This window comes from Lepidothrix coronata, unplaced genomic scaffold, assembly GCF_001604755.1.
Source record: "Lepidothrix coronata isolate B3197 unplaced genomic scaffold, Lepidothrix_coronata-1.0 Scaffold39, whole genome shotgun sequence".
NCBI classification, from domain to species: Eukaryota; Metazoa; Chordata; class Aves; order Passeriformes; family Pipridae; genus Lepidothrix; species Lepidothrix coronata.
In genome coordinates, this window is record NW_016690219.1 from 553,556 (window position 1) to 572,187 (window position 18,632).

At 51.8% G+C, this 18,632-nt stretch overlaps 1 protein-coding gene across 1 annotated transcript; it reads left to right on the forward strand.

Annotated features, from left to right (window-relative positions):
- The first annotated feature begins 5,321 nt into the window (after positions 1-5,321).
- Positions 5,322-8,706, forward strand: GDF7 (growth differentiation factor 7). Its single transcript, XM_017812982.1, has 2 exons — positions 5,322-5,694; positions 7,639-8,706. The coding sequence occupies exons 1-2, from the start codon at positions 5,322-5,324 to the stop codon at positions 8,559-8,561; spliced, it is 1,296 nt and encodes a 431-aa protein (XP_017668471.1). The 3' UTR covers positions 8,562-8,706.
- The last annotated feature ends 9,926 nt before the right edge of the window (positions 8,707-18,632 follow it).

The window sequence follows — 18,632 nt, forward strand, 5'->3', positions numbered from 1 at the left end:
TTTGACTCGCTACTTTCAGGTGGCTTATGCCCAATCCTGTCGACCAGATGCTGAATAGGACAATTTTCCCTGAGGGGATTGGAAAGCCTATTTCAAGAAGCTTTTATGTTTCCAGAAGGATTGAATTTTCAGCAAAGCATTTCCATAAGTCTCCTGTCCTCCAGCTAGAGCACAGTGTTCAAATAGAAAGTGATGTGAGACAAGCACAGCTTTAGGCATCCAGGCTGTGGTGACGTCAGGTCTCTGGGCCTGAAGCAAAGCAGCCCATGGGGTCCTTGAATCTGTCTGATGTTTCATGCATGGAGTTTGTACCTTGATTTGTCTTATCTTCTCTGGCTATCCCCGTGCAGACAACCAGAAAGAATTCAGCTTGGCTTGAGTTTAAGTACGTTTTGGAAGGAGTTGCTGGAAGATTTGGAAAGAAAATGATGCCGTTGCTTGGTTACTTGCTGAGCTGGCCTTACTGTCACTTGTANAGCCATCTCACTAGAAGACATTTGTTAAGTGAAGCCTCAAGAGGCTTCTTGTGTGGTCACTACATGAAAACACACTCTTCCAAATAGCCACTGGCATCAACATTCTGATCGCTCTGAACTTGCTCGAGACTTGAAAAGTTGATGGAGCCCCACTGACTTAGCTAACAGAAACAGCCACTCCAGCTTTGAAGAGTGGAGGGGGCTTGTCACTGCAGTTTGGTTTTATTCCATCAAAAAGGGCTGATGATAGGGAAGGTGAGGTGGAGGTGCAGAGCTGTGGGAATGTGGCTGTGATGTGAGGTATGTGGTTATTATTCCTTGAGGATTTCCCTTCTGCCTCAGTTTCCTCCTTTGAGAAGTGGTCTTCCGTGGCTAGTGGGTTCCAGTTAAATTGAATACCCCGTTCTTTCCTGTGCCAAAGAGCATCTGTAGGGCAGCCCCTCTACCAGGCTGGGACCTTGCCCACAGTTGCACGAGAGGATGCAGATGTGGTAGGGGAGTTCACCCTGCCCAGGACTCATGGAAATGAATCGGTGCTCCACACACAAAGGTCCCCAACCACCATGGACAATGCAGGAGGACAAGCAGGGCAGTGCTAGGGACCAGAAGAGGGAGCAGAGGGACGGAGACTATGTCAGAGGGACTAGCCTAAGTATCAGCCAGGCAGAAATGATTCCTTCCCGATCCTGAAGGAATCAGCATCCAAAAAATGTTCCCAATAAGAAAACAGGCTTAGTGAGTTGACTGCCCCCTTCTTTCCAAAAACCTGACCTATTGGTGAAGGGAGAAAGAGACCATAGTGAGATAAGGTGCAAGCTGTTATGGGAGTCAGGATCCATCCTGGGCATACAGCCACTGGCTTCATGTTGTCTGGGACTAGTTCTTAGGGAAAAATTAGAGACAAATGGGGCCCTTTATCTTCATCTGAGGTTCTGGCACACTTCTGATTTAATACTTGGTGAACAGGGTGACAGGACAGTCTCAGAACTGTTTTTCAACCTGTGATGGAGGTACCCAGAGGATTTGTAAGTGTAAAAGCAAAGAGAGATGGAGCAAGTGAGCAGGTCTGGAGCCAGGATCACCACATTGGTTAAGGGCCCCCAAGGGCAGGAGCACATTGCTGTACCCACAGCAGTGGGGAGTGCCCTCAAGAGGAACAAGTCTATTTACTGGTGGAGCCGAACGGACATAAAATCTCCCTCAGTTATATGGGTGTTTTTTCTGTATAAACTTGCTAATTGAGTTGTAAAATAAAACTGCAGTCCTTCCTCTCCAATTTCTGCTGCTGCAGCAGCGTGCTAATTTGGTTTTGGAAGGGGGCTGGTAGAAGGTGGCTCTTTGCCAGTGTGAAATTATGCGCAAAGGTTTGCAGTGGGAGAGGAGGGAGCCCGTCCTCGGCGCAGGGAAGGACTGGGGGCAGGAGCTGCTGAGCAGGGCTAGAGCGGCTTGGGAAGGTCCTGCAGCTGGGCTGGGCTGAGCTGGGCTGATGGAAATTCAAGAAAGCCCAGAAGGGTTTAAGTGAAGTTGCAATGGATTACAGATGGGAAAGTTAGCGCCTGTGCACGTCAGTAGATGCTGTGTGGTTGAGAGGATGAGCTGTGGGATTTCACATCTACCCTCTGGCATGGCTGGGCAGGATTTGCCTCTTGGGTCTGTGTACCCATATGTGTGTGTGGTGTGTGTGTGTGAGTGTGCCTTTGGTGTGGGCATGTGTGCCTGGTGTGTGCAGACATGTGTGTCCATGTCGCTCAGGGTGGCGTGGGTATGTGTGTGCCTGTGTTGGGTCTCCATACAGATGGTGAGGACAGGGATCTGGCTCTCATCACCCAGCAGCACAAAGCTCTGTCACGGGGACAACTGTGCACAGGAACAAGGATGGTGTGGTGCAAACTGATGCAGAGGAACCCCCTGCTCAGCTCTGCTGACTTGCACCAGGCAGGGATTTGACCCTGCTGCCCACACTGGGGGCTGAGAAGAGGACTGGTCTGTAGGGAAAAGAAAAAACTGTGATTAAAAAAACCCCAGAAGGCACAGACTGGCTGTCTGTTGCATCAGTGTAACTTTAATTTTTGAAAAACACACAGAAAAAATGCAGTGACAGTTCCAGTCCCAGGGTGAAGCCTGGGGTTCCACATGTTTGGCAGGTACATGCACCCCAACATGCAGGAGGATGTAACGTCTCAGGGGACCCAGGGCATGGACCACATTCACCATTTTTGTATCTTTCAGTGTTTCACATAAAACTGACTGTGTGAAAACAATTCCAGGCAGCAGGCTCCAGAAACCATTGCGAGAAGCCCAGAGGTTTATGGATAGATTTGTCTGCCCATTTTCTAGAATTCAACAGTCCTTCCTGTCCCATCATCCTTCCATCCTTCTGCTGATCCCTTTGATCCCTTCTCTGGGCAGCACTGGGAAGGGATCGCTGCCATACCTTTCAGTGGGAACTTCAGGAGCAGAGTTTGTGACCCTGGAGTTGCTGGTTGAGGTGGGATTGAGTGGGGCAGGGCTAGACAGTGTTTTTCAGCCTTCCCATCTTTGGGAAGAACTGCCCTCAACATTCAGCCCTGCTACCACCTGCTCTCATTCTGTGAGGGCACCCGAGTGGGATCTCAGCACCCTGGCCAGGGGGGAGTGAGGCCTCAGGAGCTGGAAGGTCTTGTCAGGTGCTTTTTAAAGTGACCTTTAGTGTCTGAAGAGCATCAGGCTGGATTTAATAAGGGACTGACAAAAGAATAACAATTACTAAAGCCTTCCTCTGCCTCCTGCCCCAGCTGGGTTAGGGGTCCTGGTGGTCACTAACTGCTGGGTGGGTGGTGCCAGTGGCAGCGTGCAAGGCCCTGTGGTCTGTGCAGAGTGTGCAAATGCTGTGCAAGCCACACAAACTCTATGTAAAGGTTGTGCAAGCCCTGTGCAAATGCTGTGCTGGGCAAAGGCTGGGCAAAGTGTGCAAAGTGTGCAAATGGCTTTGGGCCTGGCCATCCAGCACTGCGAGAGACAGGGATTTCTCGGGATGCGGATTTCTTGGGATGGTGTCATGGGAGCTGTGTCTGTGTCTCTGCACAGTGTGTGTGTTCATAGCGAGCAAATCTGCTGCTGGGCATTAGAAACCCGCTCATGATACTGTGACAAAGCACCTGTAAAATCACAGCAGAAAGAAATCCGAGAGGTTGCAGTGACAAATGCTCGTGAGAAGCAATTGTTTGGGGGGGGAAAGGGAAAAAAAAAAAAAAGCCATGTTTGTTTTGGCAAAACACCTACATTCCTTCAAATAAATCATCGCAGCCCTTGTTTTTGTATTTGTGGAGAAATCGCAACAGACATAACCAGGGACTTAAGAGACTTGAAATAACATCCTAGTAAATACCCCACTTTGTTATTTTAATCGAGACCCAAGGAAACATCTGAATTTTACCAAGGAAACCCTCCGTGCGAGGGAAAACATCAGCCCGCAGCCCAGCCGGGGCTTTGTTTTGCTCCGGTGTCGGGCTCCCGAGGCGGAATTGCCGGGGCCGATGGAGGTGCGGGGCAGCCCGGGACAGTCGCTCCGGCTCCCTCGACGCTCCCGGCCCGGCCCCGCAGCCAGCATCACCCCCGCAGGCCAGTCTGAGGGTGAGAAGTCAGCCCGAAATGTGGGGTGACGGTTCCTCAGTCCGAAACAGAGCCGGGGTCTGCCCCACGTCCAGTGTGGGACCGGGACCCCCGCCCCAGTACGGGGTGGCGGGTGACCCCCTCCAATACAGGGTCGCCTCCCATCCGCATCCTCCCTAACTAGGCTGGAGTGACGCCGCGGCACGGGGCTGTGGGACGCAGCTCTCCCCGACAAATTAGGGGTACGGGTGCCCCCACGGGGGGCGCAAGTGCCTCCCACTAGACGGGGCCGGAGCCTGCGGGGGTCTCACCTGCCTGGGAAGGCGGGGAGGGGGCCGGGGAGGGAGTGTCCGGGGTGGGGTCTCACCTGCAGGCAGAGGCGGAGCGTGGACGGGGTTTCTCTCACCTGCCGGGGGAGGCAGAGCGGTGTCCGAGGGGACGGTCCGGGGGTTCCCACCTGCAGGTAGAGGCAGGGCGGGGTCGGGAGGGATCCGGGGGTGTCCCACCTGCCAGGGAAGGCGGGGCGGCATCCAGGAGGGTGTCCGGGGGGGTCCCGTCTGCCGGGGGAGGAGGGGCGGGATCCAGGGAGGTGTCCGAGGGGGTCCCACCTGCCGGGGAAGGCGGGGCGGGTCCCGGGGCGCGGGCGGTGCTCGGGCGGGGAGGGGCGAGCGGCCGGCAGGGGGAGCCCCGGCGGCGGCGGGCGAACGAGGAGCGGCGGCGGCGGCGGCGACGGCGGCGGCGAAGACGATGTTCAAAAGCGGGCGGGGAGCGGCGGCGGCAGCAGCTCCGCGCCGAGCCCCGGGCCGCCGCCATGCGCCTCCGCGCCGCCGCCGCCGCCCTCTGCCTCTGCCTGCTGGGCGCCTGCCGCCTCCGCCGCGGGCTGGAGGCCGCCGCCGTGCGCGGCCCGTCGGCGGCCGCTCCCCAGCGACCCTCGGCAGCCGCGCCTTCCTCCGCCTCCTCCTCCTCCGCCGCCGCCGCCGCCTCCCCCTTCTCCTCCCCGCCGCGGAGGGACGGGGCTCTCCGCAACGGCACGGTGGTGCCGCACCACTACATGGTGGCCCTGTACCAGCGCCTGGCCGCCCGCCGCGGCTCCGGCGGCCGCGCCGACACCGTCACGGGCTTCGCGGAGCGGGCGCGCAGCGGTGAGTGCGGGGAGCGCGTCTCCCCGGGACCCCACCGTCTGGGATGCTTGGGCTTGGGAACGGGCTTTAGGATGAGGATGGGGTTTGGGAACGGAGACGGGGCTGTGCGTGGATGCGAGGATCGGGCTCCTGCGTGGGAGCAGGGATGGACGCGGGGTTGCGCATCATTTTGAGCGTGAGTTTGGGGACGTGGTGGCAACGCGGAGAGGGACCTCGCGCGTTGGTCCAAACGCGAGGCTGTGCCTGGGATGGGGTTGTGCGTTGGTTGGGGAACGAGGTTGTGCGTTGGTTTGAGCACGGGGTGGTTGCAGGGGCTGGGGGTAGCTCACGGGATAGAGCTTCGCGGGATAGGGGCTGCGCATCCCGGTTGTTTAACGGGAATGGAGCCGTGCGCGAGACCGAGCGTGGGAATGGGGACGAGGACAGTGCTGGGAGTGGGGCTGTGCGTGAACATAGGACTGAGGCGACGACAGTGACAGCAAAGGGTTTGTGTCTGGAGCTGGAAAAAGGGATTGCTGATGGAGATGAGCGTGAGGTCGGGGGTGGCGATGGGGTTGCGCGGTCAAAGATGACGCTCGGGGCTGGGGCTGGGGTTGGGGACGGGGTGCGAGGTGCAGCCAGCCGGGCCGGGGCAGGCGGGGCTGCCGGCGGCTCTCGGAACCTCTCGCCACCTGATGCGGGGCCGGCGGCTGCGGCGCAGTTTTGAGGCAGCTTCTCTGCGCGGCATCCGCGGGACCGGGAGCGAGAAGACCCGACAGAGCCTTTGCAGCCCGAAAAACTCCGCAGGGCCTCGCGACGGGCCGGGCGAGGCTGGGGAGGGAGCGCAGCCGCGGTGCTCCGGGGAGCGCTCCAGAGCGGCTCCCGCCGACCCGCCGGCTGAGCTCGGCATCGCGCTCCCCTTCTTTCTCTTCCTCCTCTTTTGCCCTCTTCATATCCGCGGATCTAATGATGATAACACATAAACGCATTTAACGATACATTTTTAACGCGTACATCGCGCACTGCCGCCGAAGTTCGCTCGGCTGGGGAAAAAAAATAATAAATTTCCGATCGAATAAAATTAAAAGACAAACTGAAAAGCAGCCCCCAGCCTCCCTGCGGTGCCTATCGCCGGCTGGCCCGGGGTGGGAGAGCGGCGGCTGGTGGTGTGGAGCTCCCCAAGCCCCATCCTCACACCCAGAACGGGCCGTATCCTGCCGGCAGCCTTTGGGGGGAAGGGGTGCTAAAAGCTGATGGGGCAAGGTCAGGGGAGCGAGGTGGGACGCGGGGAAGATGATCCGGTGGGAGGGTGGGCAGTGCCCGGCTTGGGAGAGCCGGGGGAAAACTGCACCTAGGTCCTGGGAAGTTTCAGAGCAAAACGAAACCAGATGAACTCTTCAAAGGGATCTCCTTATCTGCTCTTATCTGCTCCTCTTAGGAACGGTAGATCTGCTTTTAAAATAATAATTATAATAATGACTATAATGAATAATAATAATAAGGATAATAATAACAATAATAGTAGCAGCAGCAGCAGATGACAGGGAGAAGATTGTTTCCCCCCTGGCGGGGGGTGCAGACTGCACCCAGCGGCGCTGCTGGCGCGGGGCGGGGGCTGCGGTGTGGGGATGTCGGGCAGGGCTCTACCGGCAGCGGGTCAAGAGGCTCGGACACAGCAGCGATGTTTGCAGCATGCTCAGGTCAGGTTTCTCGTTAACGAGGGAGAAAATAAAAAACAACCCTCGCAGAAGTCTTTCATGTCTTCTCCCCAATGTCACCTCCTTTGGTGTTTTTTTTTTTTTTTTTTTTTTAATTCACACTGAGTATATTTAATCAGTGCTAGAAACTGCACAAGTCTGTGTTTGGGCTTTGGATCCACCAAAAATAGTGACAAAGTGAAGCTGGGCTCGCTTTCAACCTCTAGTGGTGCCTCTATCAGACGTGTGTCTGCGAGGGGAAAATGGAATTTTTCACAGCTTTTTACTTGGAATGGATGGGGCTATGTGTGTGTGTGTGACACTTAGGGCAGAAGAAATCGGTGACCACCTCCTGAGTGGGGATGGGACTGCGGCACAGGTTCAGATGGGGCTTCCATGCCAAAACAGAATAGTGATGCAACTGGGGTCAGTGGAACACCTATGAGGAGGCAGAGAAGCCTCCTTGGGACATGGGGAAGAGTGCTGATGAGAAGCCATTTGATTCAATTGATGCCTCTCTCCCTCTGTACTTTCTCCTTGTTAGTTTTTGGTGCCTCCAGCCAGAGTGACGCTCCTGGATGCAGGACACACAGGCTGTGTCCTGCTGGGATGCTCGGCGAGCCTTGCTGCACGGCAGGATCTTTCCTGTTAGTTCTGTGTCTCTTGCACCTCCATAATGAGAGCTTGGCTTCAGCTTGCTGGGATTTTAATTTTTTTTTCCTTTTTTTTTCCCTTCTATGTTATCTCTTCCAGATGCCTCCCTATCCACCTCCGAGCAGCGATACCTCTTCGACATCTCCAGCCTGCCTGAGGCAGAGGAGGTGACGGGCGCAGAGCTGCGGATCCTTCGTGCCCTCCCTGAAAACCGGAGCTTGGCCCTGTCCCCCGAAGGCACCTTCCACCACCTCCTCCTTTCCACCTGCCCAAGCCAGGATGGTCAGGAGCCCCGGCTGCTGGACTCCAGGGCTGCAGACATTTTGGACGCAGGCTCCTCCAGATGGGAGGTTTTTGATGTCTGGGGAGCCTTGCGAGATTGGAGGGAGAGATCTCTCTCGGGCAAGCTGCTGTGCTTCCTGCTGAGGATCGTCTCGGATCAGTCGGGGCAGCTCCTGCCCCCCCGACAACTGGGGTTCAACAAGCCCCAGCCCCAGCCCCACGAGCGAGCCCTGCTCGTGGCCTTCTCCCGCACCCAGAGGAAGGAGAATCTGTTCAAGGAGATCCGGGATAAGATCAAGGCCCTGGGCAGCCCCCCATTCCTGGAGCCCCCTGATCCTGGCCAGGAGGTGTATCCCAAGCGGAGGAAGAGAAGGACCACGATTGCTGCCCGGTCTGGGGGCAGAGGCCATGGGAAGAAGGCGAAGACCCGCTGCAGCAGGAAGCCTCTGCACGTGAACTTCAAGGAGCTGGGCTGGGATGACTGGATAATCGCCCCCCTGGATTACGAGGCGTATCACTGTGAGGGGGTCTGCGACTTCCCCCTGCGCTCCCACCTGGAGCCCACCAACCATGCCATTATTCAGACCCTGATGAACTCCATGGACCCGGAGTCCACCCCCCCAAGCTGCTGTGTGCCCTCCAAGCTCAGCCCCATCAGCATCCTCTACATAGACTCTGGGAACAATGTGGTTTACAAACAGTACGAGGACATGGTCGTGGAGACGTGTGGCTGCAGGTAGCAATTTCTGCAGCTCTCCTCCTCCCCACCCCTCCCTGCCCTGCCCAGCAGCCCTGCCCCATTTTATATATATAAATATAGATATATATATATAAAATATATATATATATATACACATACACATTTTGGTGTGTGCCTTTCCAAAAGCCAAGCTCAGAGCAGGTGTCCCTTGCCTTCCCTGGGCCACCCTGGCCATGAACCCCCCTGAGGCTGTGAGGCTGATGCCATCTCTTGTGCCTTGCCTGCTTCCCGCAGGAAAGGGGGGGGTACACAGACTGGCAGAGCCCCCAGGAAATGCCTGTTCTGCCTCTGAGCTCTGCCTGCTAGGCTTGGTTTTCCCAGGTGGAGCTGACGCTTTCTTTCCCAAAGGTTTTGGAAAATGTCTGGCCAAAATTGTCTTGGTGGGAATGATGACCTGGGATTGGGGGGCAGACAGAGTGGTGGCTGTGGGAGAGGAATCTTGTCAGCATCACCTTCTGGCTGGGGCAGTGGGATGGAGGTGAGATGGGAATGCTCATTTATTTGAGTTAAAGGAGTTTTTCTGTCTGCCTTCAAATCACCACCCCAGGTTTTCTGGTGGAAAATCGAGGGATCCCTGGGGGAAGGCAGGGGGTGGAGAACCTGTGGCTGCTGGGGGTTGAAATCGTTTGGTCCAGGCCTGCTTGTAGTGGGGAGAGATTTGTGAGTCTGCTGGTGGGGACAGGAAAGAAGGTCCTTGTAACTGGAGGCTAAAGCAATAGTCAGGTCTGAAGTAGAGCTCGAGAGCTCGTGCTGTCAGAAAGATGGGAATGGTCCTGGGAGGTGTTAGCTGGGGATACCCTGGCTCCATGTAGTCCTAAGTGCTGGCACTGTTGTTGATGTCCTGCAGGGGGTATTGGCTGGTGGGTCCCCTCCCTTTCCTGCACAAAACCCCATTTCCAAGGCATACTGGGAACCCGGCATCAGGCCCACAAGTCACACAGATGTCCTCAGCGTGTCTGGAGAGAAACAAAGGTCCTGAGTTCCCCAGGGAAGAGCCATTTTGCTCGAGTTCTTCTTTTTCCAAATAATCTCTCTAAAAGCACTAAGCTCCACCCTATCTTCCTTTGGCATCGATTTCCCAGTGAGCTCCATCCCTCCCTGGAGCGCCGACCTCTCCCCGCTCCATTAAGGGAGCCCGGGTCCGCCAGGAACAGACCTTTCCCATGCTGTGGGCTGAATGTCACCCTTGGGGACTGCTACATAAAATGGGGTGCTTTGACCTGTGCTGAAAGGGCTGCAGGATTTTAGTAACTCAGGAGCTGAGTATAAATTATGCCTTTAAATCAGAGAAACCTCGTATCCATGACAGGGTGTGTTTTGGATGCTGGGAGGTGTTTCTGCTGCACCTCAGTGGCTTTTAGTACCACACTCCAGCTTCATGGCTGAGTTGGCATAGTCCACAGATGTATTTGCACAGACTTTGTGTTTGATGGTTTGTTTTTTTACTGGTGGTCAGAGTGTTGGTGTGTAAACATCAGTGCTTATTAGTGACAGTAGTTTGCTTTTGGAGGAGATAAATCTCTGCTGGAAAATGTGGCATTTTCCCTATATAAAATGAGTTGTTCTCCATGGTAAGGGTGTTCTTCTGGGAAGGCTGAGCCTGGCTGGGGCAGAGAGGGGTTCACCTCAAAGAACTCTACTGAGATCCAAATGATTTCAAGGATCAGAAAAGCCTTGGTGAGGTCCAACAGCCGCTTCCCTACAAGAAAATAGTGCATCAGCAGGGAGTAAATTGTGCACACTGATAATGGTGATAGATCCACTGGACTAACACCCCCCAGCTTCCCTCTGTCCTCATCCATAGAGGCTTGCTGTGCATCCTCAGGCTGTGGCTGGTGGCAGCTCAGGAGGGCAAATGTGGTACCCATAAATCTCGTGTAACCCCCTTGACTCCCGTGGAGCTCCTCTGACTTTACATCCATGTAACCAAGAGGAAAACCCATCTCCCTACCTCAGCATAAATGTAAATATATATTAATGATGTAACTGTCCCCAGGGGGATGCTCAGAGATGGAGGTTGGTAGGGGAGAGGAAGAATCAGGTCCATGCAGGTGGGTTTTCTCCTTGCCGGTGTCTGGGGAGGCTGAGGTGCAACTAGTGGGTGAGGAGGGGTCGTAAGGAGGGCTGGTGTCTTTCCTCTGCCCTTTGGCTTTAGCACAGATGGTTTGGGAAGGAGAGTGGCCCAGCAGTGCCTGAGTTGCTTGCTCTGGAAACACCGCACCATTTATAAAGTAACCAAGCTTTTGAAGTGCCTAATTTTTCAATTGTCATGGGTTGTTTGATAGCTTTTCTCACTGCTGAGACAATATTTTTTAATGTTTTTGTTTCTTTTACCCCCTCCCCTTCCTCCAAATATTTGTGGTGGAGGTTTGTGGGCAGTTCAAATCCAGGCAAGATATATATAGCTCCTGGCAGCCCTGCTGGCTGGTGGCTCTTGTAAGCCTCAGCCAAAAGGTTGGCCTGAGACCTGCTCCTGTGGGACCGATTCCAAGGGGGTGTTAATACCAGTGACCCTCAGTTCTTGTGGCTTTTCAGCCACAGCTGCAGGGAACAGACAGATGTCATGCACCTCAGGCCTGGAGGTGGCTGACGGGGAGCAGGGCGATGGGTTGGATCTTGCAGTGCTTCACCTCGACCCCAGTGCTGTGTGCTGTGTGCTGTGCTCTGCTGAGGCTCTGTCCTGAACCCCGCCGTGGCTTTGCTGGTCCTGGGGGGAAAAGCAGTGGCTCAGTCGCTGCAGTTTTGTAGCGTGGATTGCTACAGTAAATGAAGGGATTTGGTGAGAGCGCAGAGGCCGCTGCTGGCAGTGATGCCATCCATGGTTTTGCCCATGTGAGAATCAGTCCTGGCTCTCCTGGCTGCAGGTACCTCTTCCAGAACGGGCATGTTTGGTGGGACAGCAAACTTCAGCCCCCTGAGGTGAGCCCAGCAGCAGTGGGGCCCTTTGTGCTCGCACCCCTGGTGACACTGCTGTGCCAGCTGCTCTTTTAAAGGAGCACCTGTTCCTTTCCTGGGCAGACAACCTCTGGAGGACAACAGGAGGGAAAAGGATGGAGTCAGACCCTCTTTCTGTTTGCCTCACGAGATGGAAGGCAGCCAGGGGCTGCTCCAAGGTGATGTGTATGGGTGGGGCAAGGCTGGAGGGGAGCGGGGCTGAGGCTCTTGGTGGGTAACTGTGTTGCTCCCCCTGGGAAAGTGTATCAGCCGCAGTGCTCAGCTGTTGCATTGCTTATTGCTCCTAGAGGAGTGTTTCCAGAGCAAAAGCACTACTTCTCCCTTTAGGGATCCCTGCATGCCAGCTGTAAGGGCTGCCTCTCTATCCCCAGGTAGATTTGGAGATTGCACCCAAACACTGGAATGAGGCTTAGGCAACAACCATCAGAGCCATTGCAAATGTTTAGAGGTTTAGATTAGATATTAGGAAAAAAATTTCATGGAAAGGGTTGTAAAGCATTGGAACAGACTGCCCAGGGAGGTAGCAGAATTGCCATCCCTTGAAGTGTTCAAAAAATGTGTGGATAAGGCACTTGAGGAGACAGTTTCATGGTGAACATGGTGGTGGTGCTGGGTTGACAGTAGGACTTGATGGTCTTTTCCAGCCTTAATGATTCTATGACTCTCAATGCAAGTGGTGGGTGTGAAAGCCTTTTCCAGACAGGGAGATTCCCTCAGATGAGTTGTTGCAGCCCTGCCATGTTGGGGAGCAACACAGGGGCATGTCAACAAAGGGCACGAAGCAGTAAATCCTGCCTGTGGAGGCAGGTAAGTGGGGCACTGGCTGCAGGATGGTGGCAACCCAGCCCAGCCCTCATCTCTGAAGCTGGTCCTCGGCTGAGCATCACCCTCTAATGCCATAGAAATGGTCCAGGAAAAATGTATTTCTGATCAGTTGCCTCTTGCCTGAGCTGATTTTTGGCCACATGTAAACTTTATGAGACTAGAGGTTGAACATGGACAAATATGAATTCAGTAGGCTCAGAGTGATTTTAATGGATAATTATAGGTTCTTATTCTGCAGTATTTATACAACCTTTCCAGTTAAAAAAAACCCCAGTTTCCAAGCAGTGTATATTCTCCTGGAGGATTTGTTTGACCTTGAGCACCATTTTTATCTGCAGGATATAATTACAGTGAAACTAGAAATATTAAGCATTTGAAAAAGACTATGTATCTATGCTTAACCGGCTCCTTCCCCTCAGACACGCGAATGTAATCGTGCAGGAGCAGGGAAACATGGACCAATCCCATTTAACTTGGAAGCGCTGGGGCTGTGATTCAGGGAAGCACACCTGGTTGGGACAGGACTGGTGTGTGTGCCTTGAGCTCTGTAAAACCAAAGCCTGTGCTTAAGCCATTGCCTGTGCTATGTCCTGAAGCTCCCTGTCCAGCGGAGCTCCATAGCAGGAATAGTCAAAAGCAAAATGGCTTTATGCCTAATTTAACTGCCTAGTGACCAGGGGTGCTTCTGGCCTAGAAATAATTGCCCAAAATCACAGATTTCATCCTTTTTTCTTCTAAGGAATAATTAATTTTTAATTCTCTTAAAACAGGGCTTTTGTCTAACCACACACCCCGTTTTTTTTTTTTTTTTAACGTATTTCAAATCCAATGATAGAAGGGAAATTACTATCCTCTGGAAGAGAGAAGGGTGTTCATATGGAAAAGGGCTTGATTCAGGCTTGTAGCATCTTCTCCCTGGCATATTTGTGTTGAATCTGGTCAGCACTGGTAGACAGAGCCACGTTTTCTTTGCCTGTTGGCTGATGCTTGGCATACTCATAAGGAAAAGACTGCAGAGGTATTAAAAGTGAAGCCCAAGCCTTGAGCCCTCCGCTCAAGTTTGAGTGCCAGTGACTCCTGGGTGTTTTTGCACCGTGTGGGTTTTAACTCAGGTTGTGGTTACACAGCTGTCACTGGGCGATGCTGCATTGATTTATCGGTCACACTCCTGTTGCAAAACAAGCAGCTCCTTTTACAGTTTTAAGCCTTATGCCACAAACCCAAAAGTGGTATTTAGGGACAGTCACCTGTGCTGGCCCCCACGTAGCAGCAGGCACATGCTCTGCTGTTGGCAGCACTGCCTCTCCAGGGAGAGACAGAGAAGCTGGGGCATCACTTAGGACCCCTGGGGGATGTGGGTCCTAGGGGGCCACAGCAGGGCAAATGGAGCAGAGCACCTTGGAGTGCTGATGGGATGCCACAGCTTTGCCCTCCAGACTTAACAGGAGTTTTGCCATGAGCTTCGTTTTTTTGTGCTTGTCTTGATAGCAGCATTTGCAGTTACATCAAAACCCCCATGACCTATGTTAATGTGACAGATACATCATAAGTTCCAATCCAGCTCATACTCTTATTGGAACAAACCTGGTGGGAAATGTCAAGGTTTCCTGCCAAGCATGTAGCGAGCTCTGAAATCCAAGTGCCTTCTCTTTTGTCTGTGCTGGAACAGCAGGGCCATGTGCCAGGGAGAAAAAAACCTAAGTGGGGCAATGGCAATGAGAGTCTGAGTATTTCAGAGGTTGTCACCTGAAATGGGGTGGTACCACTGGGTTTGAAAGATGGTCAGACTGAAAGGCTGTCACATGAACCTTGGCTGGATGGTCCCACCACATTGCTTGCTGTGTCCCCTGTCCTGTGTGCAACTGCAGTTATGGTGTGAATTTTTCTCTCTTCACATCACACTCCGGGAGGTGAGTGGGTGGGAAAACCTGTGTGGGCAAAACCAAGCACTGGTCTTTGAGAGCAGTGTGGTTCTTCTTTTAAGTCACCATGACCAGCAGATGGAGAGACTACGTGTGTCTCACTGGAATCAGAGCAGCTCCTCTGGCATCAGGGATCCCTTTATGGCTATGTGGGGCCTGAATGGAGATGCTGAGTGGCAGGAGCAGAGTATAGCAGTATGCTCACTGTAGGAGTGCATCCTCCCTGAAAACACAAGTTGGGGGCTAACTCTTCATGGACGGGTTGTTGGTGATGGTCAGGAGCTTGTGACCTTGTGTGGTGGTGGGAGAGTTTTATCTTTGAATTAATGACTGGTAAAAGAGCAAGGTGTTCCAACAGGCTGGTGTGTGTGACACCTTTCAATTTTGTCATAAACTGGTTTATGTCTTCCAAGGTAAAACCAGCTGCATTCAGCTTTTTGAAGCTCCTTATTCCTAGTACAGAGTGTTGTGAGATACACAGAGGTGCAAAGATGTCTCTGAAAATCACTTTTACCCTATCAGTCAGTGTTCTGGGCCTTTGAAAAATGACCAAAATTTGGAACTCCTGCTGGTGTAACCCACTGACTAAGGAGCCAGAGCCCACTCTACATCTGAAAGGATATTTTACATCCTTGCACCTCAAGACACAAGTAGCCCAGGTGGCTGCCTTTTCCTTTTCCTGGCAGCAGTACCCAAACAGCCCCTGAATTTTCCATGTTGGAGAGGAGCCTGATGTCAGTGGTGATGGAAAGGAGCACATGGGCGGGCTGGCAGATGCACTGTGTTTAACTCTGGCTGAATGGACTAGGGTAGGAAACTTGGGCAGCAGAGCATTTTCATGGAGCTGGTATTGAAACATCTTAAACCAAAACTCGATTCATTCCCAGAAATGGCTGAAAACAAAACCTGCCCATTTTCAGTGGTTTTTCAGCAAGTTTTGCTCTTCGTTCTTCTGTCATCACCACTTAATAGTGCATTCATACATTTTGTAAGCTCGTTTTTCTGCTTTGGTACTGGTGTTCATGCTTTGGGTTTTCAGGATGGGGAGTGCAGACTTGCTATGGTGTTTGGTGAGGGTAGGATGGGGAGGAAGGGAAGACTGAGCCTCAGCAGCAAGAGGATGGGGGTCAGTCTGTGCCCTTGAGTAGGGGACAGTGAGAAGATGGGTCTGGCAGGGTTGAAAACGGTGGGAGGAGGGGATTTGCTCATGATGGGTCCCACATTCATGTGCTTTGCTGATGGTACATGGGAGAGTTTGGGTCTCCCCTCCCTTGCTCTTTGCCACAGTGTCAGCCTATGCTGGTGCCACCCTGGTCTCCATCATCAGGAATGAGATGCAGAGACTGGACCAAGCCTGGCCTCCCTGGGAGCTGTGGCATCCAGTTGGTTCCAGATTTTGGGGAGATGGTAATGTTCCCTGTGGTGTTCCATGAATTTCCTCCATCATGCCTTGGTGGAGAGAGAGAAGGGAAGCAGTAGGGAAAAAACAAAGAGGCAAATGTTGGGGCTGCTTTGGTCCCAAGCTGGTCATCCTAGGGAGCTGTGTGCCAGCTGTGTGCTGGGAACTGCTGAGTACCAAGGGGCTCACAGAAGCTCAGCCATTAGTAGCAGAGTATGAAGCAGCATCCACAGGCCAGGAAAAGGGATGGTCAGACATGGAGGGACTGGGCTGTAGTCCTTGAAGAGGTGCTGGAGTTAAGTGGGTGTGTAGGTGGTCATCAGCTGGGGAAGAGCCACTTTGTAGGGGCAGCTCATCCCCTCCTTGCTCAAGGAGGGGAGGGATCATTCTGGTTGCATTCATCCCACGCGCTATGAGTAATGAACCTTTTAAAGAAGAGTCTGAGTTCCTGAGGTGTTGAACATCCAGTGCTCGCACGTGCTTCAGATGAAGCCATGTTTGTGCAGTGCCTCTGCAGATCAAGCTCTGACAGCCTGAGGAGCAGCTGGGGGCTGTGCCCAACTGGAGTCACCAGCTCCGTCTTGCACTGTGGCTCTCCACTGGAAAGCTGGTGGAGATGCTGCTCACAAGAACTGGGCATATGTCTGTGCAGGACAGACCTGCTCTGCTCCTGGTCCTCCCTGTTTTGGATGCAGCAGGAGCAATGTTGATCCAGTTTGCTCAGTCCCTCCATATCCCATCAGCATGTGCTCTGTTTCTCAAGCCAAGTCAACACTATCTGGAGTTCCTTTGACAAAACGAGCCTCTCTGCTGGTCAGTCATGGTTTTATTTATATGTTCTTTTCTTTGATTAGAAAGGAAAATATCAAAAAATGAAAAAGGACTCGAGTTTCCAATAGCTGTATCTCTAGTAGTTATGAATTTTGAAGCAATACTCATATCCCTGTGTGTGCCTCTGAACTATCCATTTATTTGTTCAGCTTTTTCAGGTCTGAATGTGTGAAATATCTCTAAAGAAGATAGCTCTGTACGTGATGGTGTAAATGCATTGTTTGTATGTATCTAAAGTTTAAATAGATTGTACATATGGGATTGTAAATGAACTGTAAACAGCAATCTATATTTTCTTGAATATATTATATAGCAGTATATATTTGTTAAATAAGTATTCTTGTATACTCTTCAATAACCTTTTTAATATTTTGTACAGATAAGTTTATTAAATATTTTATTGATAAATAGACCTCTGCAAGGTTTTTTTTTTTTTCTTTTGAAGACTTGTGCCTGTGTCCTGAAACCAGATACCAGAACAGCCTTTGTAAGTCATCTTTACTCCCTGGTCTACCTAAGGTGTTAAAACCAAAAATGAAATACCCATTCATTTTAAACTGTCTTCCTATGCAGCCACAGTTATTTTCCAATAAATAAACTCACAGCACAGTGAGTGTTTGTGATGGATTTATCATCAAAATGTACATCCCTTTCTTCCTTGTGTTCATGAATTCAGTTCAATTGCCTTGACTGCCGTGGGTCTGGTAGTTTCCTGTTAGGTATCACTGGTACACGATACATCACTTGATGTACCTGAGAGATTAGGCTGCTAATTACCATGGCAGAAAATGCTTTATCAAAGTTTGCTTTTCATTGAATATTGGTTTTTATTAGTCCATTATTCCTGATTTCAAAGTATTTTTTTAATAGCTTTGTAAAGCACCCTGTGACATGAAATCCTTTTGCATTTATAGTAGTTGAACTTCAGAAGTTCTCTGCTTTTATCAAGAAAGCAGGGAATCTGCAAGATGAGTTTAATCCATCGCATTAGATAAGTGTGTCATGCACGTTGAGAAATGGGCTGTCACGTAGTGACATGGTCTTTTTCTCACCTGCTTTCACTAGGACATTACAGTGGCAAACCCAGAAGTTTGAGGGAGAGTTGCTTTAGTACATTCTCCTGCAGTGGACATACCAAAATGCCTTGGAGACAATGAGTGAAGGTAATAAATAGGGTTGTGACTGCCTCTGCTACATCCCTATGCACACGATACTGAGAAGATACAGGTGTGGAGCAAGGCACATTTGGAAGAATGGAAGAAGTCTTCAAGGCATCAGGTTATGTGTTTTAGACATAGCAGAGCCAACCTCAGCTTTCAAGACCCAAGAGAAACACATGGAGAACTGAAAAGAGACATTTGCCTGAAGGACTTAATTCTTACAAGACTGATATTTTCTAGGCTATCCCTTCCTCTTAAGCACACCCACAAATATATGGCTCAGTTGGGGTGAGGCATGGTCATTTCTATTCCCAGTGGCATGTGGAATGACAGACCATGCATGAGTCAATTTTTAGGCAGTTTTCTGCATCCTCACATGCCCATTTATGGTCCCACTGGCTGAGGGGATCTTGCAGTACAAGTTCTCCAGTAGGCATGCAGAGGGAAGCAGGATGGCATTTGCCTCCATGTGCCCCTGTCCACTCTATGAGCAGTTTTACAGGAATGTGTTATCTTAACAAGTTATTTTCAACAGAACATTGAGGGATGAGAGCAAATGGTTATTCACAGACTTCGCACCATGTCTTCACTGAAACCAGTGGGAGTGGTGGGTTTGCGTTCAGTGGAGACAGGTTTTTAGTCCACATCACTTCAGACTACTCATGTGATTGACAACATTAGTCAGTTTATATCTGAAGAGAAATCAAAGGCACAGCAAAGACAAGGGAGATGTTCAAGGTCACAAAAGGGTACAATGGAAGAAAATGCAGACCATTGTTAAAACAGGACATGGCCTGACTTGGACACCTGGTGACTTTAACCCTGAAGCAAATGCCTAAGTCCCTCAGGTAGTAAAAAAACAAGTTGGTGCCTTCCAGGACCTCAAGACAGAGATCTGGTACCCCCTGCATTTGGATATCTAAGTTAGACCAGACAGGGAATTTAGACATCCATTTTGG